The sequence below is a fragment of the Amblyomma americanum genome, chromosome 9 (assembly GCF_052857255.1).
Source record: "Amblyomma americanum isolate KBUSLIRL-KWMA chromosome 9, ASM5285725v1, whole genome shotgun sequence".
Classification (NCBI taxonomy): Eukaryota; Metazoa; Arthropoda; class Arachnida; order Ixodida; family Ixodidae; genus Amblyomma; species Amblyomma americanum.
The window spans coordinates 152,495,954-152,518,140 of NC_135505.1; the positions used below are offsets into that span (position 1 = coordinate 152,495,954).

Here is a 22,187-nt window from a genome sequence, read left to right on the forward strand (position 1 = left end):
AAGCATTTTCTGCAGGGGAAAACAGAAGCGGGAGCCGTTTACTGCTAATGCGGTCACGCCTCACAGTTTGCGCGAAGATCGTTCGCTTGAGTTCATGTAAACAGAAGATCGTCGAGCTGGGATTACCTTGCTCAGCTGGGTCTCCTGACCGACTTTCATGTAAACGAGCCAAGTGACACTGCGTATGTTGCACCTGCCGCGTGCTACGTGTGGCGCCTGAGAGGCGTCTCGAAGCATTTCAGGCGTTTTCCCGACCACGCGTCCCACCCGATGAAAGCAACATTGTATTTTTCCGCCATTGGCAACCACCTTTCTCATTGCGCCCCGCGCTTATAAAGGCGTGCGCTTTCACTCATCAATAAGCAGTTGCAAGTCTGTGCCTGTGGGGCCGTTTTTGTTTCTGTTCTTAGTCCTATCTCATTCGCGCAGTCCTACCTCTAACTGACAATGAACCGACTAGCCCGCAAGACGTTCTACTAAAGGAACATCGTTCAAGCGAAGTGGTCTTCCCTACAATGTGCTCTCTATAATGTGCGGAGTCATTGCAGGCAGCCATCAGCTTGTGTTCAGATAGCAAGAAGAAATTCGCGCTGGACAAATGATGAAAAACTGTTTCAGACGACATTAACATCATATATATATGGGAACGCCAATGTTTCAAAAATGGAACATCGAAACAAAATTAATCATCCTTAGTCACACTACATTTGGCCACTTTTTTTTTTTTGGGGGGGGGGGGGGGGGGGGGGGGGTGGCGGTTATTCTGCAGAAACCATATGCGAATTGCCCGTAGGAACTTTCATATTGGAAACAGATTCATAGTGCGTCGGTTAAGCGTTTACAGGAGTAGGGTTCCTCGGGACTGCTGGAATGCACTCTGAAAAGATGGAGAGATAGAAAGGAAATAATTCACGGAAATGCGCAAGATTACATGAAAAAAAAAGAGAGGGTACACTGAAGCTCCGCCTTAAGGGTTTGACGCAGAATATTTAATCGGTTAATGTCCATATATGCGGAATCGGTCAATCTCTGCTTTACATTCAAACATCCGGCGGAGTCCATATGCCACTCCTGGCCCAGCGGTTAAAGCTGTGCGCCACTGCCCTGCGTTGGCAGGTGCTGCCACCGGTATACGACTTGTGCGATGCATGCAGGTTACACTTCGCGAGCAACCTCTCGTGACCAACCATGAACTTAACTGCCACAGTTGGCAGTTTGTTCACAATCCAGGGGGCAGGTTGTGATGACATCGCAGCGTCACGTGAAATAAGTGGGTCAGACTACCACCTAGGTTGCTTCTCTGGAAATTTTCTGTGGATTTTTTGCTCAAGGCCAATGAGGCCGACTTTTCTGCGACACAGAACCCTTAACGTGGTCGCGTTAAAGAGCAGTGCATCATTTCGGAGAGAGGGAATTACCACGAGTTCGGATGCAGATACAGAGTGATATAAAAATCTAGGAGCTCCATGCTGCTACCATGACCACCTGCATGGATCAGTAGTTGTTCAAGTTTTCTAATTGATGAAATAATCGCTCGGGATATTGCGACCCTTATGGAATGCACTTTGAAAAGCTGGAGAGTTAGGAGGAAGAAAGTTAAATAAATATGAAAGGTTGCAGAAAAACTGAGCATAATGGTGGGAAGACACCTTTAGGGTGCGGCTGCTGTACAACGCTTTTTAAATTGTCTGGAGCCCGATAGGCAGGCCGTCTGTAGTTCTTGTCGCAGCCGATGCAGTTCAATCGCCTCCCATCAGTCACGGCGAAAGGATCCGAGGCAGACGTCCTTCGCAGGCACAAGCACCCCGCCAGCCCAGCGGCAGTCGGTTCGCCACGAAATAGCAGTGCGCGCCGAGAAATCATTTTTCTGCGCCATTGGTCCCTCGGCGGCCACCGAGAGTTAGCGACGTCACGGCGCAGGCGGCTTTCATTGGTTGGAGGCTATTGACCAACCTTGGGAAGAGAGCTAGGGGCTGGCATCGATCCCCCAGCTTCGTTCTCCGAAGGGCGAAATGACGGAGTGGGCATAGTGCAAAGAAGCCAAGATAGGAGGCAAAAGAAAGAGGGGATGCAGCAGAAGACAGAAAAAAAAGATGTGTGCAGGCAAATGAAATCCTGTCTTACAGATTTAAAAGCCGCGAGAACAAAGCTGAGCAACGCCACTTCTGCGTCGAGGGGCGACACAAGCAGCAAACAAGGAACGGTTGAAGGAACGATCGTATGATTGCTCCGCCCTGTACCGCCGTATTGTAGGCAGAAGACGGACGTGTTTTGCAGAAGCAAAAAAAAAAAAATAGGGGGAAGGTAAGGACGACGAGGACGAAATAAAAAAAAATGAATGAAAGGCAGAAAGCCAGAAAATGAAAACAAAAACTACAGGCACACGAATGTCTGGCCCTTAAGCGGCCGCAGTGCGAATAGTGCGAACTAAAGCCGCGCTAAAAGGAATGAAAGATACTAAAAGTAGAGCAAAAGACAGAGGGAAAAAAACCGCGTGAAAGGAAGAACAAAAAAAAAAGTAGGAAAGAAGGAGCTGCTCGAAACGGCCATTGCAGCAGCAGCAGCAGCAGAATCAAACAAAGCCGCCAGCCAGACTGCCCGCCTGAGGCTAATTCTCCCATCCAACCGCTTATAGCGGTTCTCCATGTCGCGTGCCCCGCTCGTGCGGCGCGGTTCCAGTTGGGGGGCTGTGCGACGGAGGGGGCCGGCGAGGTGGGAGGGGGAGCTTTGACGTCACGGAGCCCCGCCTTCTGGTTTCGCCTTTCCCTAAACGGGACCCTCGCCCGCCGCTGGAGCGTGCGGCGGCACTCAGACGGTGTCTTGCACCCCTCGCAGCGCGGATGGCGAGCGCACTGCCTAGCCCGCCGTCCAGCGACGACCTGACGTCGGTGGCCTTTTTCAGCCGCGCCGCTTGGACTACCACCACCACGCTGCCGGGTCTGTGCCGGAGGTGAGTGTGAGGCGTGTCTGTGACGTCACAGGGACAATTTCACCACGCGTTGTGTCGTGTGGAGGTGACATATCTGGCGCTATCGCCAATCACGTGCCAAAACCTAGACAATGATAGTTGGTGTCTAATGGCTCAGGCTGCCGCTTATCTAAGCTGACCAACAGCAGCAACTACGCGGCCGAAATCACCTCTAGTATTCGGCTAGTTTTCAAGAAATGTAGCAGAAGCCCGAGTAACTACTTTTTCGTGATCAACTCTTATGGGGTAACAGTATTTCATAATTGGTTTTACAGGGATGTATGTATTAATGAGATTGCTACGCAGGTTAACTTCATGCAATTTTGAGGAACGATGGCCCTCTTCTTTGAAGAGTTTTATTGATAACTAAGGTGCCAGAGCGGCGCGAAATGAAAGAACGTCCGAGCCATATAGGTAGCCATATTTTTCGCCGGTTCCTCAGGGTTTGGGGTATTATAGAAACTTCAGCATGCTCAGAAAGGAAGCATTATTTACACTTTACCTATATTTCATGGAAGCTAAGATGCCACTACGCTATGAACGAATCTGTAGAGCACGTTGGCCTCCCAATGTGCACTATGAATGTATTTCGACAATTGGAGCTAAGTCCTCCTTACTGTAGCATAGCCATGGCGTGCTCGCAGTAACGGCAGACCAGGGAAGCAGCAGCGTAGTCAGTAGAACAAAAAATGGAACGTTTGTTCACAGGTGTAGAGCGTATTTATAAGTAGCCGAGTGGGAGGGAGACAGGAAGTAGCACGTGTTAGTAGTGATAGTCCAAAGCTCTGAAGGATCGCCAGATAAGGTGATAAAAGGTGCCAGATAAGGTGATAAACACTTGCGAATAATTGTCACGTAAGAGGACGACACAGGTGTATCAAGCACCCAGAACGTTCGCAGTAACGGCAGACCAGGGAAGCAGCAGTGTAGTCAGTAGAACAAAAAATGGAACGTTTGTTCACAGGTGTAGAGCGTATTTATAAGTAGCCGAGTGGGAGGGAGACAGGAAGTAGCACGTGTTAGTAGTGATAGTCCGAAGCTCCAAAGGATCGCCAGATAAGGTGATAAACACTTGGGAATAATTGTCACGTAAGAGGGCGACACAGGTGTATCAAGCACCCAGAACGTTTTTCCTGATTTTCAAGTGCCCGCGTGTGGCACTAGCGACAAAGAAGCATTGATTCAAAAACTTTTGTTTCTTGAGCAGCCCTTCCTACCTCTCGTATCTAAATGGGAAACTGCTATAGCATTATTTGCAGGCACCAGATGTGCGTGCGGCATATTTGCTGTGACACGCGCGAGCAGCTCGTGCCAAAAGATTGCATGCTAAGGGTTAAAATAATTCTGCAAGAAATTTATGCCAACTACACATCTGCTTTCACACTAAATTCAACGCATGTTCGTGGCAAATTAGCAGATATATCGTGACATAAGCGTATAAGGTGTATAGGAAACATGTGTATGCACGTTGCACACTTCGTCTCACTTTGCGAACAAGCTTGTTTTCGTGGTGCACCATTTTCGATACAGTCACACGGTAACGTCATTGGTACCATGCGATGATTGTAAAATGGCTTCCGCAGAAACGTGTCAAAGGAACAGAAGTCAGTATTGACACAGTCGTTTGGCTTAAAGTAACTATTTACGCTTCGTCCTTCCAAGGAGGTACTGTTTCTCTTTCGAGCGCATTCGACTGAAACGTGAGGAGGAGATCAGTATACGGGAGCAGTAACCTCAGAAGGAATTTTTGGAGAGGATTTCCTCCCCTCACGGTCGGTGTGTGCTCAAGATGGCTGTTCATCTGATGATTTTTTTTCTTCAGTTTTTGAACGTCAAGGTGCAGTGAAGGCTAAGGCCCGTTTCACATGCTGCGAATTTTGCCGCACCGACACTGCGAATTCGGTGCCGCCGCTGACGCCGCAATGTGATTGCCGCTCAGTCCTTTCACATGCAACGCATAGCCTGCGAATTCGTTCGGTTGTGACAACGGGGTTGCTAGATGTCTGCTTATCCAACCTGTGAATAAACGCGGCAGTAATGCAACATGGAATGTGTTTGTGTTGTTGTAATCACGCGCACTTTTAGATACAAGGTAACATTTCGTATCTTTTTACGAAAGTAAACAGTTGTGAATTATTCGAAAAGTACATGCTGGCCAAAGCCAAGTCTGACGGGGAGCCAAACAGTGGATGCTCCCTATTGGTCAGTCGTAGAGTGAACACACCGACGCTGTGAATGAATACCAACCGGACGGAAATCGTTCACAAGCCGTCTGCGGCAAGAGCGGCGGCCCTCTCCAGCCACTGATCGAACATTCACAGTGTAGGACGGTGAAATTCGCAGCATGTGAAACGGGCCTAAGGAGCTTGAGTACTTCCTGCGGCGCCCCACGCCTACGTACTGCTTAAGACATTGTCTTGCGCTCGACATTTGCGTTCCTTCGGGATTATAACTAAGCAGCAGGCTGACAACAACATGAGCTGGGAAAACATGTGCTGTGTCTGTTTTAGTGATCAAGTCTGCTTTTCACCGTTTAAAGAACCCGATTCCGTGTTGGCTAGCAGCTTGTCGCAAGACAGTGTAAAGTGTCCGCTGCGTATACTTCAACGCTTCAGTGTGTACCGTTCCAAAGGCATGCGCATTTTTAAGCGGCTCATTGTTCAGACACAACGCTGCTGCCTTCACCGCTGTAGAGGCTTGAGAAGAGGTTAGGATTACCGCGAAAAGGGCGAGCCTCATGCTTAATCTTCATCGAGGACTGCGAGGTTTGGCCGCTAGAAGCCATTTAACAACGTCAGCTGCAAACGGCCCGAATTGTTAGCTGCAGTGAGCATTTTGATGACAGTGTGGCTCATTTGCATACCATTGTCAGCTCATATTTTGCATGTGCATGAGGTGTTCACTGAAGGCGCGCCACGGCTGGGATCGCTTCACGCATGTCAAGTGCGCTGTGAGGTATACCCCGCCTATCGATCGTTAGTGATCCGTGACGTCTTTGCACGTTGTTAAGTGCGTCCACTTTTCTTTGTGGTACGCTCTGTGTGCAGGACGTTTCCAGTAGTATTCATTTGCGCCCGGATAAAACTGCGCCGCCTGTTCTGCTGGGCGGCCTTGTGCCGCAACTGGACAGCAAAACAAGCCGGCAAGAACGTGGACGACTTCCAGCTTTTCATCTCAGTCGCGCGGGCCGTGGAAAGACAGCGCCTGATTAATTGCCCAAATTCATGCAGGAACTCACCGCGGTTGTATCCCGCGAACTGCTGAAGCTTCACAGGCGCTGTTTCAACAGAAAGACAAAGCGTCATAACAGAACGCCCAAGCAAATGCTGTCATGCGCTCGCAGCACAAACCCAAGCAGAATGTTTCGCAGTTGTAGCGCTGCTTCGGACGTGCATGGCCCGGACTCTAGCAACACTGTTCGCAGTAATTCCACTAGGCTCCTCATTAACACGCCACTTTCACTAGACAGAGATAAGTTAAACTAGCCAAACGAACAGACACGTCAAAAATTGCCCATCTGTCAAGAAATGGCACTCCGCCTGTCGGCACCCTCTTGAGCTTTACCGCTTGTCAAACAATTGCGCGCTGTCATAGATTGGTCAAATGTTTAGGGGAATCCCCCAAGGCGGAGTAGATTTGTAATAAGGGAGTAATTACTCACTAGCATCCAACCAAGTGCAGCCATACGGCTACAAAGGAAATTGTGGCATTAATGTGGAATTAAGTAACACCTAGACGTCTCTAGTCACTTAAAAAATTTCTCGCCGTGAAAAAAAAGAGTCCCTGATCATCTATGTTCTTCTCGTCCAAACTGCTTTTGAAATAAGTACCCTAACCTTCAGCGTGTTTAGCGTGAAGCGAGGATTTATAAACATACCGCAACGAATTTATGATGCTTGCTTAGCTGCCTGTGGTGTGTTTATTATAATTCCCGGTAACATTATTTTCTTCATGTGAATGAATAAATGCAATACTCAACATTCGCAAAAGTGCAAACCTAGCAGTGTGTATTCTGCCCGTGTAGACACTGAAAATAGCCTGCCATCCAGAGTGCTGAAAGCAGCAACAAAACTTCAAGGTCGACATGCGGATACGCGCGTGGCTGGCCTTATGAAGACTGGCGGCGTACTGTTTGTATGCAAGTACTTATGTGCTTGAAACAACATTTTTAAAACTTTTGCCATCCTTTTTACGTAGGAGCGCAGCTTCGCTTCGGCTGCTGAGTGTGTTGAAACTGAAGATGTCGAGATGAATACTAGCGTTGTTCACAAGAAATGCAAGCCAACAGGCCAGACTTAATTGGAGTTCATTGCCAGCTATTGCTGCAGCACCAACAAGAAAAAATTACTTCAGGAACTTAACGTGCGAATAATGCGAAAACATTGCTGGCCTATTCCTTTTCAATTATAATTCAATTCTGTTCTAATTCTAGTTCAATTCTTTTCTATTTCTATTATAATTTCAGCCATTACTGGTTAGCATTTTGTATTTTCCTGCCTTTGATTACATCAAACTGTCTCGACGGATCGCGAGTTCATTAACGGCGCGCCACTTTTTGGGCGACATCGCGTTGTCGCGTTGATAAGCCGTATAACTCTTTAAAAGTAACAAATTAATGAAAAACGAGCTGTACATTGCCAGCGTAAAAGAAGTTTTGCAAAGTAGGGCTTAGTAACGTAAAGAATGCAGTACTCAGATGAGAGAAAGAAGTAAACTAAGTTTACAAAAAAAAAATTGGAAGGGACAAGAGTATGACGCGACATCGTATAGTGCGTTAATTGCCATATATGCAGAAGGTCATTCTCCACTTAACATTCATCGATTCCTGCGAGTCCTCATGCCTCTCCTGGCGCAGTGGTAAAGTTGTTAAGCGATACGCCGCTGCCCTGCGATGGCTTGTGCGGCCAAGGTTGCTCTTCCCGAACATTATACTATCCGGCGGGCAAGTTGTGACCGCAAGCTCGCGTGACCTAAGTGGCCCTCCCGCCGCCTAGGTTGCTCTCTGGGCGCCACCTGCCAGAGTCATGCTCGTGATTTTTCGCTCACAACGACGCCGACGCCGGATTTTCTGAACAACGGGGCCTTTAACGCAATCGCGTTAAAAGCGACATGCAATCTTGGAAAAGTGTTCAGAATTTTATTGAAAAGGTACAGGTATTTTTGTAGCGAGAGCTACACTACGCCAGCTATTGGAGCCTTCAGCGTGGCACCCCTTGAGCTCCGTGGCGGCACCGTGGCCTTGGTCACGTGGTTAGTCACGTGGTGCGGAGCAGCCGCTGCTGCCGGCGGCGCGGCGCGCCGGCGAAACCTAGTGTTCCTGCTCGTATACGCTCCCTGCGGGAGTATATACAGGAACACTAGCGAAACCGAGCTGCAACAGCTGTGCGCATGCGCCGTGTCGAGTGGGGGTGGAGGGGGGAGAGAGTGTATCCACGTCAAGGGACGAATATTAAGAAGGAACGCCCAGCGAAACGGAGCGGCTAAAGACTGACTTTGCAATTCGAGTGAGCGAGTTCCACTCGGCCAGATGTAGCTCTCGCGTCACTCCACGTTTAACCAGAGCTAAACCACAGGCATCATGCGTGGTAACGTTACTCGCAGTACTGGGGAGTTGTTCCTTGGTAGCTCTTAGCTATTAGTGTCGATGGCGGGAAGGTTATGAAGAACGGAGAGACGCAGTAACATTCATGGATCGAGGCGAAAGGAGGGACAAGGAGCGAGTCGCACCACGAGGCTCCGCATTAATTTGCGCCATTGGAGTTGTTTGGCGTGCGCCAAATGAATGTGTTGTGTTGGGTTTTATGGCACATAGCTAATTAATCATTATTGAAAAGAAGTCTTAAAAATGAGGCTGAAATCCGTGTATCAATAATTCGATTGGACGCAGCTGCTGGCCTGACTCTTTCCGTCTGCTGTTGCTGAGAGCCCGAGTTCGACAACTCGACATCCCACAGCTCAGGCGTAGGGTTTTGTATTTGAGCTACGTTTGTATCTTTTTTGCGTGCCCATACCATGTGCTTTAACTTTGCTATTTCATAGCGAAATTGGCAGTTGCTCTCGTAAAGGGTGTAGTACGTCTTATTCATGACGTAATTTTATTCATTTAATGATGAAAGGATAATTGATCGTATTGGTTTGAAGTCTACTGGTGGTCACTTTGGTTTCTTTTTTTTTTTTGTTAGCAGTTTGTGAATTTGGGTGTATACATCGCATTGCACACTGGAGTCTTTCGCAGTCTGGTGTGGGTCTTTTTTAATAATGGCAACGAGTGGGCGAGTTGGTTTTCCACTCTGACAGTGAAAAGCGCTCAAACACGACAAGGACGACAGAGTAAGAGAGACATATGAAGCGCTTCGTATGTCTCTCTTACTCTGTCGTCCTTTTATTTTAAGGGCGCTTTTCAAGGTCTTTTTCCAGTAGAAAAGCGCATCGAACATCAAAGCACAAAACCTCTCTTCGCAGTAGCCTTGGCTTTGGCTGTCGACCGTGCTCTCCAGAGACGCCGGACGACTCGTCCAGCCGCGAGTCGGATGGAATGTGCTCCCCGAGTGCTGCTAAGGAAGTGGATGCCTGCACCACGGTGACGTCGTCCTCGACGACAGAGACGTCTCCCAGGTCAGCGTACAAGCACGTTCCCCACCGCGAGAAGCCGCCGCACCTTGTGGCCAGGAGAAACGCCCGCGAGCGGCGCAGGGTGCAAGCGGTGAACAACGCCTTCTGCCGGCTACGAAAGTGCGTGCCCGTGGAAAACAGAGCCAAGAGACTGTCGAAGGTACGTCTGTCCCTTATGCCTGCGCTGCCGAGGCAGTATGCTGGAAAAATATCTGCAAGCTCAGCCGACCAGCATGCGGTGAGAATGCCGTGGTGCAACTTTAGCGTCACAGATAAATAATAATAAGGCGTACCTCCAACCGACAGTTGACGTCATGCTAGCCCACATATCTGCATTTGGCCTAGCTCATTACCCAAACCAACGGACATTTTTTTCAATGCCAAATTTGGTTGATAAACTTTCCTGATTAGATCAGGATTGATTACAAATCCGTGTCGTCCACAACATAACAAGCAGCTTTCGCAATGTGCGCGTTTAGCGCTGCAAGATGGTATACTCAGGCACATCCTATAGTCACGCAGCAAAAATAAAATAATTTTCAGCGCCAGCTCGTTTTGCCTGATGCAAATTGGAGCCTTTGCGTTTCTTCGGTGGTCGCGTCTGGCTTTGCACTGAGGGTTCTCACAGTACAAATCAGCATCTCAGGCAGGTCGCTTTGCTTTGAGAAATAATTTGCGATATGTGTTTTATGGGAAGCTGAAAAATGGTGTATTCTTTTGCAAGAAGCGGCCGCCGCGGTGCCTCACTGGTTATGGCGCCCGGCTGCTGACCCGAAAGACGCGGGTTCGATCCCGGCCGCAGTGGTCGAATTTCGATGGAGGCGAAACTCTAGAGGCCCGTGTGCTGTGCGATGTGAGTGCACGTTAAAGAACCCCAGGTGGTCGAAATTTCCGCAGCCTTTCACTACGGCGCTCCTCGTAGTCTGAGTCGCTTGGGACGTTAAATCCCCATAAACCGTAAACCAATCATTTGCAAGAAGCGAAAATTAACAGTACCCTCATAAAAACGAGGGTTAATCATTGCTGATAACTTTACATTTGTGCTGCCTGCACTGTACGAGATGCTCAAGGCACTACATGTTGTACATTATCAAGGCCGAATTTAATGAACGCGTGAAACACATTAATCTGTGCCCAGGCCACAAGCCAGTGTCGGCAGCTTTGCGGCCAAATAGAGTGCAGCGAAACTGCTGTGGATTGGATTTCGGTCAAATGTTTTAGGGAATCCCCCAAGGTGGAGTAGATTTGAAATAAGGGAGTAATTGCTCATTGTTATCCATCCAAGCTCAGCCATACGGCACAAAGGAAAGCTACACAGCTTTCTCAGAAACTTCGTAGTTAAAGAAAAATTCGTCCTGCTCCGGGGTTCGAACCCGGGACCTCCGCTTCACCTGAGCAGTCGCTCTACCAACTGAGCTAACCGGGACCAACACTGTTCCCACTTCGAGTTATTGATCAATTCGCTCTCGTCCTACAATAAGCTTGCCGTCCCGGTTAGCTCAGTTGGTAGGGCGACTGCTCCGGTGAAGCGGTGGCCCCGGGTTCGAACCCCGGACCAGGACGAATTTTTCTTTAACTACGAAGTTTCTGAGAAAGCTGTATAGCTTTCCTTTGTAGCCATATGGCTGCGCTCGGGGGATGTCAATGAGCAATTACTCCCTTGTTATTGGATTTCCAACTATAAATGCTTTTTCTGCCTAAGCAAAGCTGGTGTTTTTAAGGCACGTTGAAGTGGTTTGCTCTGAACGGCCTTAAAATGCCCAGCTTTCTTTCACATGCACCGAAAGTTCCAGTTCACAGGCATTTCGCATTTCTCCACTATTGAAATGCGGGCGTTGTCGCAAACCGCGGACGCAGTCAATCAAACCCGCTCACTCAAGCCATAAGCATGCTGAGCCACTGCGGCAGGCACAGAAGGATGGTTCCGATATGTGGAAGCGGGAAAAGGGAAAACTGACAAACGAAATCAGCAGATAATGAATGTATTGTGGTGAGCAGACAAGGTTGTTAAATGCTAACCGAGTGTAAAAGGCAATGTGCACGTAGTTGACTGTCTGTGAAAAGATTAGGTAACTTCTAGCCGTGAAAACGAAGGCTGGAGAGCTTAAAATAGCTGCGAGACTCCTTGCGCTAATCCTTGAAATAAGAGAATTTTTATGTCCTGTTTACAGAAGTCGCAAAATCTGTTAGCGTGGCTCTCGTCCCATTTAGCGACGGTCGCCAATGAGCGCTCCCAAAAAGGGGCGCGCCCAAAGCGACTCGCTATGCTACGACGAGCAAGGCACCATATTGCGTTGTATAAGAACGACTCTAGTATTACACATGCTTCGGTTTTGCTATGAGTATGATGCACTGATTCTTTGCGAGCACCCTTACGTTCAGGAGCTCATTTCTTGGTTCCATCAGTTAAGGCCTTTAGCCGTGCTGCGGTCTTTGGTATCCTTGCACGATTAGTGCGCATTTTCAACTGTGTTTAGTTGTGCCGAGCGCACAGTAGCTGCTTACATGAAGTACGCACGATAATTAAATATGTGTATTCCATCAGGTCAAGACTCTTCACAAAGCCATTGAGTACATCCAGGCACTTCAAAAACTTGTAGAAGAGGCAGACAATTCCCTGACGCCGCCTTCTGCGCCCGAAGGCATGTGTGCATCCAGCACCGTGTACCAGGAAGCGTCAGCGCCTGTCTGCGACAAGGAGAACGATGCTAGTCAGCGGTGGATTACATTAGAAAACGTGAGCATACTTCGATGTTTCGGCGTTGCTTTCGCCGAGAACAATTCATTCCTGGTAGAATTTATTTGTTTGTTTGTTTGTTTGTTTGTTTGTTTGTTTGTTTGTTTGTTTGACAAATGTCCTGTCAAGTCGTAGACGGAGCAACCTCTGCGCTTACTCACCGGCTCCTTTAGGCACTCGAAAAGAATGAGCCGAACCTGCGACTGTCGCATACTGCCAGCATATGACAGGGACATGAATGTACGCTTATGTTTCGGTCGATGATACAGACACTGGAGCAAAAGAAGAGGACGGATCGTTTTAAATTTCAAATCATAAACTGCCAGAATGTAACGCAGCCACTCAAACCCTAGAACGCGGAACTAAAGTGCAATTAGAGTTAAAGATCTTTGAGTTATTATTGAAGCTAAAGTGTACTTTTTATTATTAAGCTTCTCGAACGAAGCATGCTTGCTGGCAAGGTGCACCTGGTGTCACAGCAGCTCTAGGCACTTATTTTTTTCTCTTAATTTTGTGTACGCTGCTCAAATAGGATGTAAAGTTGGGCGAGAACAAGACGATATGAACAGAGATGATCTAGAATGAATCATGGGCAATGAGCACCTCTGTTCGTTGTTAGTCTCAGCGACTTCAACCTAACTACAGCTCAACTTGATTTTCTTTGAAAAATTAGCTACTTCGACCGCAGTACTGAATTCGAACCGCTCTGAATGCGAAATAACGCGAACTTGTTAGTTCAGGGCTGCACTGGGCCTCTGCGTGCAAAAAGTCCTCTGATCGAATGGTAAAGAAAGGAACTGGCCTTAAGTCTACTCTGCTCACAAAGCTAAAACGCGGTCTCATTTTTTATGTTTTCAGATTTTCTCTAGTGATTTGGCTCTGTGCGAATCGATGTGAAAGGTTTCTAGCGCATTTGTACTTGCCTCACCACTAAGTAAAAATGATTATGAAAAGTGGAAGGGTGTCGCAGCGTTCATGTAAGCAAAAACAAGAGATCTCGCGAAGCAAGCTGATGCATTATGTTCCTACGGACATATCGTTCTGTGTTTCCTCTTCCACAGGCATCTGCGTGTGCCGGAGAGAGCTATCCACCTGCTTACCTCGACTTTTACGAAGATTACGGCGTCGCATTTGCCAGCTGACTTCCTGTAAAGGGCCTTTGAAAGCCCAGCCAGCCCGGTGGCGCAAAGATACCTCGGCGCACAACATGATGTAGCGACACGCACTTTGTGAAGTTTTCTATTCTCAAAAGCTGTTAATAAAATAAGTGTGCATGCGTGTGTGTTCTAGCACGAAGTATATAAGCGACTGTGTTGAAGAAGAACACACAAAGGACATCGAGCAGTATTAAGACTGGTTGTGCAAGTTATCCCAGCTTGTGGCATTTTGTTTTGTTGTTAGGAAAGAACTTGTAACGATACTCGTTTTCTGCATCGTTGCTTTTTACCTAAGTCATGTCTAAACCTCAGTATGGGACGATAAACGGTAGTATCTGTGAAGCATGACTGTGCTGCCAGCCTTCAGGGATTGTACTTTGAGGAGGCGCTTTTCGCCAATGGTCCCAGGTGCCGTTCAGAACTTTGATTCTCTTTTCTTTTATATTTTAATTCTTTGCTTGTATGTTCTGCAGACGCGATTGTTTATGGTTCTACTCAGAAATGTTCCTGTCAGAAAGGCATTACAGAGTTGTCCTAGTCCCGTCAGTTTTTTTTTTTTTTCTGTTCAAGTTCGCTCTACATTTGTTTCATTTTATTGTGTTGTACATACCCTTCCGTTTTTTTTTTCTTCTGATAAGAGTTGCAAGATCCAATAAAACGTTATACAAAAGCCTGTTGTTGGGATCCTTGCTTGCGGCGAGTTGGGAAACAGGCCTTACGGCCTTCAGCAGTGTCTTTCATTGTGGTTCACGTCACAGCTATAGTAATCTCCTTGCGACGATTTATATAGTCTTGCCTCCGCGTTTATAATAGAAACCCTCAAATAGATAAGCTAGGCGGCATACCATTCGAAGTTAATTCTTCATTATGCGTGTATTGAACTTAAAATCACTGGTTTATGTTTACTCCACGATTGCCCTTGACTGGTTAAAGAGAAGGAGAACCATTGATGTACTGCATATTTTACGCCACTATTATACGCCATTGTTCTGCGGCAAGAAACTTAAGTGTCTTGCCGTAGAATAAATCAAGAAATCATATTTTTTTGAATATCGAATCATGGGCTTTCTTCAGCCCCCAGTTTTTATTTTTTCTAGAATTCTGGAAATTCTTCTTGGCTCATTTAACTTCATTTCAGTCACGTAGAAAAAAAAAATGCTGGTGGGTTAGCTCCGGGCCCGTATTCCGAGTTTGTGTCATAATAAAAAGCGTCATAATCTGCCCCAGCAGCTGCACCTGATTGGTCGAAACGCCGGAAGCGGATGTGGTGGTTCGGATGCAGCGAAAAGGGTCGAAGAAATCGGACGGTGACGTCAGACACATAGCGTGCGCTCCTCTAGCAACAGATGCTCAAGGACAGCCAACATGGAGACGCGCTCTGAAGCGGAGCCTCTCGCTTCGAAGTGAACTCGTCGATGTTACTGCATTTTTCGCACGTAAACTGGCTATAAACTGGGTACGGGACTTTCGCTTAGTCATATCTTCCCTATAACAAATTGGATGGACGATAAATTTGGCCTCTTTTCTTATTTCGCTGGACGATTCAGTAGCTTCTAGGTCTAACGAGCTCCGGTTTGTTGTTGAAATTGTTCTCGTCATTCAAACTGGATGGCGCCACTATCACCGGAGTTGTCTGCGTATGTAGAAGGATGTAACATAAAGTAAAATGACCCGAAAAATACTTGCGTTTACTGCACGCAAACGTGCATTTCCTATTCTAGAACTCTTTATTAGCTGTTGACGCGTTCTGCATCATGATCATGTGTAATGTCTTCCAGCGTGAAACCACTCATGAGCACGGACGGTTTGTCGCCAGCGACGCGCTGCCACACCGAAGCGTCTGACATAGCAGTAGTAGTGGTTTATTGAGATAATAAAAAGTAAGGATGCGATTTTTGCTAGTCCCGGCACCTGCCATCGATACTGAAGCACCTGAGCTGCGGAAATAAAGTATAGCAGGCAGAACAGAGAAATGAAATGAAAGAGGTGAGGGGACAGGAAGAGTGGACAGGGGGAGATGTAATATACACAAACTATTTACACAATAAGAAATTGTACAGGTTGCGCGCGGGATTAGTTCATGATGAAGCAGCGATTGACATGCCAGAGGTGGACGAAGTTTTCATAAGTTCGCCATGGTACGAAGCGCAGGCATGCCCACACTGACGCCCGAAAACTAATTTGCAAGCTAACTCGCCGCGGTGGCTGGCTCAGTGGTTAGCCCGGTCGGCTACTGATCCGGAGTTCCCTGGTTCGAACCCGACCGCGGCGGCTGCGTTTTTATGGAAGCAGAACGCTAAGGCGCCCGTGTGCTGTGCGATGTCAGTGCACGTTAAAGATCCCCAGGTGGTCGAAATTATTCCGGAGCCCTCCACTACGGGCACCTTGCGGTTCTCAATAGCCGCGGTGGTGTGGCTCTGCATTGAGCTCGCGAGTTCATAATAATAATAATAATTGGTTTTTTGGGGAAAGGAAATGGCGCAGTATCTGTCTCATATATCGTTGTACACCTGAACCGCGCCGTAAGGGAAGGGATAAGGAAGGGAGTGAAAGAAGAAAGGAAGAAGGAGGTGCCGTAGTGGAGGGCTCCGGAATAATTTCGACGATGATGATGATGAATAGGATGACAGGTGCCCAGTGTGCGTGGGATAGACGAGACGCCTCGACCACCTGGGGATCTTTAACGTGCACTGACATCGTAGAACATCCGCCTCGCGTGCAAGAGGACCGGGGTTCAAATCCTGGTGCCGCGCAATTCTCCACCGGGTTTAAAAAAAAAAACCGCGTGTCGATGGAATTGCATAACCAGGCCTGGAGTGCGGCCTTATCTCGGTGACCAGAACCGACAACGCACTCTCTCACCAGAACAGGATTTGGCCACCCTGGTGTAGTACTTGGCCACAACCTTCTATGATCAAACCAATTAACCCTCGGCCCTCAGTCCCCAGCGGCTGCAGAGCAACTGACCACGGCGGCGGTCAGACCTGTGACGCAGCGGAGGGTGCTAAGAATCTCTGGCTCCGGACAGGCCGCCATTGGAATCTGAACCTGGCAACGTTTAACGCTAGAACTTTAGCTAGTGAGGCTAGCCTAGCAGTGCTGTTCGAGGAACTAGCGGGAATTAAATGGGATGTGATAGGGCTTAGCGAAGTTAGGAGGACAGGTGAGGCGTATACAGTACTAAAGGACGGACACATACTGTGCTATCGCGGGTTAGAGGATAGACGAGAACTAGGTGTGGGTTTCCTCATTAATAAGGATATAGCTGGCAACGTAGAAGAGTTCTACAGTATTAACGAGAGGGTAGCAGCTATAGTAATTAGGCTGAATAGGAGGTACAAGCTGAAAGTGGTACAGGCCTACGCACCCACATCCAGCCATGATGACCAGGCCGTTGAAAGCTTCTATGAGGACGTAGAATCAGCAATGAATAAAGTAAAATCACAGTACACTGTACTGATGGGTGACTTCAATGCGAAGGTGGGCAAGAAGCAGGCTGACGACCACGCGGTAGGTGACTATGGGATAGGCTCTAGAAATAGCAGGGGAGAGTTATTAGTCGAATTCGCGGATAGAAATAATTTACGGATCATGAATACCTTCTTCCGCAAACGAGAAAACAGGAAGTGGACCTGGAAGAGCCCCAATGGTGAGATTAAAAATGAAATCGACTTCATACTATGCACTAAACCTGGCATCATTAAGGATGTGGCCGTACTCGGAAGGGTGCGTTGCAGCGACCATAGAATGGTAAGGTCTAGAATTAGCTTAGACTTGAAGAGGGAACGGAAGAAGCTAGCGAAGAAGAAGACCATTAACGAGTTAGCCGTAAGAGGGAAAGCACAGGAGTTTAGGATAGCGCTGCAAAACAGATACTCGGCTTTAACTGAGGAAGATGATCTTGATGTTCATTCAATGCACGATAACCTGACATCAATAATTACGGAGTGCGCAGTAGAAGTAGGCGGTAGGACAGTTCGAAAAGATACCGGGAAGCTATCTCAGGTGACGAAAGATCTGATTAAGAAGCGCCATAACATGAAGGCATCTAACACTACCGATAGAATAGAACTAACGGAGCTATCAAAGTTAATAAATAAGCGCAAGGTAGCCGACATAAGGAAGTTTAATATGGAGAGAATCGAGCATGCTATAAAGAACGGAGGTAGCCTAAAAACAGTGAAGAGGAAACTAGGCATAGGTAAAAACCAGATGTATAACTTAAGAGACAAGCAGGGCAATGTCATTAGCAATATGGATAAGATAGTTAACGTAGCCGAAGAGTTCTACACAGACCTGTACAGTAGCCAATGTAATCAGAGCGCTAATGAGAAAGACAGCAGTAAGACAGCAGTGCACAGCAATGCGTCATCCCGCCAGTAACGAAAGATGAAGTAAAGAAAGCCTTAGAAGCAATGAAAAGGGGAAAAGCAGCTGGGGAGGATCAGGTAACAGCAGATCTGTTGAAGGATGGAGGGGACATCGTGCTAGAGAAACTAGCCACCCTGTATACGCAATGCCTTATGACCTCGACTGTACCAGAAGCTTGGAAGAATGCAAACATTATCTTAATTCATAAGAAGGGAGACGCCAAGGACTTGAAAAATTACAGGCCGATCAGCTTACTATCCGTTGCCTACAAAGTATTTACTAAGGTAATCGCTAATAGAGTCAGGGCAACGTTAGACTTTAATCAACCAAATGATCAGGCAGGCTTTCGTAAAGGATATTCTACAATAGATCATATTCACACTATCAATCAGGTGATAGAGAAATGCGCAGAATATAACCAACCTCTATATATAGCTTTCATTGATTACGAGAAAGCATTCGACTCAGTGGAAACCTCAGCAGTCATACAGGCATTGCGTAATCAGGGGGTAGAAGAGCCTTATGTCAAAATACTAGAAGATATATATAGCAACTGCACAGCTACTATAGTCCTCCATAAAGTCAGCAATAAAATTCCAATAAGGAAGGGCGTCAGGCAAGGAGACACGATCTCGCCAATGCTGTTCACCGCATGTTTGCAGGAGGTATTTCGAGGCCTTAATTGGGAACAGTTGGGAATAAGAATAAATGGAGAATACCTAAATAATCTGAGATTTGCTGATGACATTGCCTTGCTGAGTCACTCAGGAGGTGAACTGCAAATCATGATCAACGAGTTAGACAGGCAGAGCAGATCGATGGGTCTAAAAATTAACATGCAGAAAACCAAGGTAATGTTCAACAGCCTAGCAAGGGAACAACAGTTCACAATTGGCAGCGAGAGCCTAGAAATGGTGACGGAATACGTCTACTTAGGGCAGGTAGTGACAGCTGATCCGGATCATGAGAGGAAGATAACTAGAAGGATAAGAATGGGGTGGAGCGCATATGGCAAATTCTCGCAGATCATGAGTGGCAGTTTACCAATTTCCCTCAAGAGGAAAGTGTACAACAGCATAATCTTACCGGTACTCACCTACGGGGCAGAAACGTGGAGGCTAACGAAAAGAGTTCAGCTTAAGTTAAGGGCAACGCAGCGAGCCATGGAAAGAAAAATGATAGGTGTAACGTTAAGAGATCGGAAGCAGGCAGAGTGGGTGAGGGAACAAACACGGGTTAATGACATCCTAGTCGAAATCAAGAGAAAGAAATGGGCTTGGGCAGGGCATGTAATGCGAAGGCAAGATAACCGCTGGTCTTTAAGGGTAACGGAGTGGGTTCCAAGAGAAAGTAAGCGTAGCAGGGGGCGGCAGAAGGTTAGATGGGCGGATGAGATTAAGAAGTTTGCAGGCAAAGGGTGGATGCAGCTGGCAAAGGATAGGGTTAATTGGAGAGACATGGGAGAGGCCTTTGCCCTGCAGTGGGTGTAGTAGGGCTGATGATGATGATGATGATGACATCGCACAGCACACGGGCGCCTTAGCGTTTTTCCTCCATAAAAACGCAGCCGCCGCGGTCGGGTTCGAACCCGGCGAGTTAGCTTGTAAGTTAGTTTCCAGGCGTCAGTGTGGGCATGCCTACGCTTCGTACCATGGCAAAGCTACGAAAACTTCGTCTGCGAAATCTCCGAACGCATCTATGAAGAGAAACACAGCAGTAAGATTTTCTTTAGCTCATCCCTTTTATTTATTGGCGGCAGAAAAATTAAACGCCTATCAGCGGCATCACGCTGTTCTTGAAGTACCTGCATAAAAGGAATGAAAAAAGTAAATTACCGTCTGCACAGTCGTCCGATAACATGCACAGCCGTCCGATAACAACGCCAACTTATGTTCAGCGACGTTGCAGACGCCAATTCGTCACGACGTCTTGGTTCAGCAGGGTACGGAGCGCGCATTGTACAGCGAGTAAGAGTATGCCACAAATTTTCCTCTGCGTTCACTTTTACCCTCAAGATAAATGTAAAACGCCGTGTTATGTGAACAAGCTAGCTGCCTTTTATTCACCATAGGTGATCGACGGCCGTAGCTCGCCTTCTGTCACTGCAAAGCCATGCGTAGTTGCGTTCAATATTTTCTTCTTTAAGTACACCTGCGGCCTTTACGGTGCGGAAAAGAGTATGTGAACTATTGTTTCTGTTTGTTGAAGTCCATTTGGCAAATAAAGAAGCTTTCATAGTACCCCTTTACAGTGTTATCCGATGGGCAACTAAACTTGTGGCTGAATATTTCTTCTCTCATTGGTCTCGTCCCATTTGTCGGCAAAGAGCGCCGCTGGACGTTTCCGTGCGGCAACCGCAACGCAGCGACATCCTGCCGCCGCTCACATTCGCAACCGAACCCACATCCGCTTGCGACGTTTCGACCAATCAGGTGCGGCCGCTGCGGCAGATAATGACGCTTTTTATTATTGCACAAACTCGGAATACGGCCCCTGGTTAACCCTGGTCGAAAGCGAAAAGCTGCATCTCCCTGGCTACGTTTGTGGTGGAGCGACCGGCGGTCTCCACGGCAGGCGTCGCATCGATTACACCTAGCGTTCCGCTGAACGCATCAAAGTGCACCGGCGTTTTATGCAGAACCCACTTCCGTGACTTGCGCATGCGATGCCGGCAGACGCTTGACCGAAGGTCAAGGTCAAAGTCGGGATAGTTGGTGTAACAGCCGCTGGTGTCGCTGCTATAGCTGACGTCATTTTAAGCGGGTAGAAGTAACCAAGCGAAGGTTGTCTGATTGGTGGCTAAAGTCAAGACGAGTAAAATTTCACAAGTCATGGCTAAATGACTCGAACCACCGCCCGATTTAAAGGGTTCAGCTTCATCCATCCATGCATCGTGTCGAGCCTGATTACCACCAGTTATGCTCATGGTTTGACCTCTAGCTACATTCAAGGTCAAGCTTGCGGCCCCGCTGACAGTTCGAATAGCTGGCGTAGTGAAGCTTTTCGCTTCAAAAGTGTATCGCAAGTGCTGAATATACGACCGTGGGGTCATAACAGACCCGGCATATGGTTTTTAGTATGGCTCTCATTGAACAAACGCTATTTTGCGAGAAAGATAACATATTTAATATCCTGACCATAACTGTAGCTTAGAGCAGTAATTATCGTGCAAGGAAAACCTTGAAGGCGTTTTTAGTTTGCTCAAGCTCGTATCACTAAATCCTTTTTTTAAACTTATATTGATCCTCCAAGCTCTAGCTTGCACTGTTTCTGCTTGCTGGTCATAAAAAGCCAGTTGCCGATTTCTTCGTAACACGTCCTTGATCGTTCACCACTGAAAAAAACTTGGCCTTTTCCCTGGGTGCCGTAGGGACCATCCTCACATGATGCAACTTCTGTTAAATACTGCTTACTGATGTCAAGGTGTCTAGTGTACTCGCGCTGAAGGCAGAGCAAGCCCTGTTTCATAGTTTTAATCATTATTTCAATAAAAGCAAAACCGTATTTATGAACAGGCCTCTCCTTATTCACTCGTCCGGCACTCTAACGACCTGTCCTTGGCATCACTCTTTAGGATATGAAAAGAATGGTGCACTCTCTTTTGTTGAAGAACAAGGGCAAAAAGATTTAGTTCGGTTATGCTCTTTACCGAAACTTTAAAAAAAAGGGCAATTTTATCAGGACTCCCAAGCAAGGAGCATGCACAAGAACCAAGCTCAACTTGGAGCTAACTGGTGCAGATTCAAACAGCACAAACTGGGTAAAACTATAAAAGCGGAGTAAGAGAGCACACGTACAGTTTCAATAAGAAGAGCCTACTGTACAAGAAATTAACTGAAGCAAAGCATGATGTTGGGCTTGTCGGCGCAAATTCATCACAGTGAAAAACTGCGCCAACTGGACAAGACACTAAAGAAAGCGAAAGACACAGCTAGCGTGTGCTGTTCCCAAACAGAATATCCGCACTGTAATATAAATGAACTGCGGCAAACACAAGTTCGGCTGGTTGGTGCACATTCATAAAGGTGGAAAAAAATCTCAAAACTCTACGCGGCACATAACAAAGAGGAGTAAACCACACGTGTGGATTGCAAAACAAAGAGCCCACTGTAAAAGAAATTAATTGCAGCGAAGCAGAAGTTCTGGCTAGGTGGCGCAGTTCAATATGTGGGCTTTTCCCAGAAACGTAGGAACGCGGGGACAGTGATCGGCAGCCGCGTTTCCTTTTTCTGCAGCTGTCTTCGCGGGTACAATGACTCGCCCTCAGGAGGGTGGGTTGAAAGGTATACCGGAGGAAAGCCGCCTATGTCGTAGAGCCCCAACCCCACCTCCCGCACTTTAT

The 22,187-nt window shown here is 47.3% G+C and overlaps 1 protein-coding gene and 1 non-coding gene across 3 annotated transcripts; both read left to right on the plus strand.

Annotated features, from left to right (window-relative positions):
- Positions 1–2,785: 2,785 nt before the first annotated feature.
- On the plus strand, positions 2,786–14,140 carry LOC144104899 (achaete-scute homolog 2-like). 2 transcript variants are annotated; one of them, XM_077638133.1, is made up of 4 exons: positions 2,786–2,950; positions 9,431–9,740; positions 12,126–12,317; positions 13,379–14,140. In XM_077638133.1, the coding sequence occupies exons 1-4, from the start codon at positions 2,841–2,843 to the stop codon at positions 13,457–13,459; spliced, it is 693 nt and encodes a 230-aa protein (XP_077494259.1). In that variant the 5' UTR covers positions 2,786–2,840; the 3' UTR covers positions 13,460–14,140. The 2 variants fall into 2 exon arrangements, with proteins under 2 accessions (XP_077494259.1, XP_077494260.1); XM_077638134.1 differs by having other exon boundaries at positions 9,434–9,740; positions 13,379–14,122.
- TRNAT-GGU (transfer RNA threonine (anticodon GGU)) lies at positions 11,069–11,142 on the plus strand. The gene has a single exon. It is a non-coding gene; the product is annotated as a tRNA-Thr (tRNA).
- Positions 14,141–22,187: the final 8,047 nt, after the last annotated feature.

What these genes read in the sequence shown, in the direction of transcription:
- LOC144104899 (XM_077638133.1), top strand. Translation starts at nt 2,841, where the DNA reads ATGGCGAGCGCACTGCCTAGCCCGCCGTCCAGCGACGACCTGACGTCG. An exon ending in CTGCCGGGTCTGTGCCGGAG is followed by an intron (nt 2,951 to 9,430) that starts GTGAGTGTGAGG and finishes CTCTCTTCGCAG; the next exon opens with TAGCCTTGGCTTTGGCTGTC. An exon ending in GGTGGATTACATTAGAAAAC is followed by an intron (nt 12,318 to 13,378) that starts GTGAGCATACTT and finishes CCTCTTCCACAG; the next exon opens with GCATCTGCGTGTGCCGGAGA.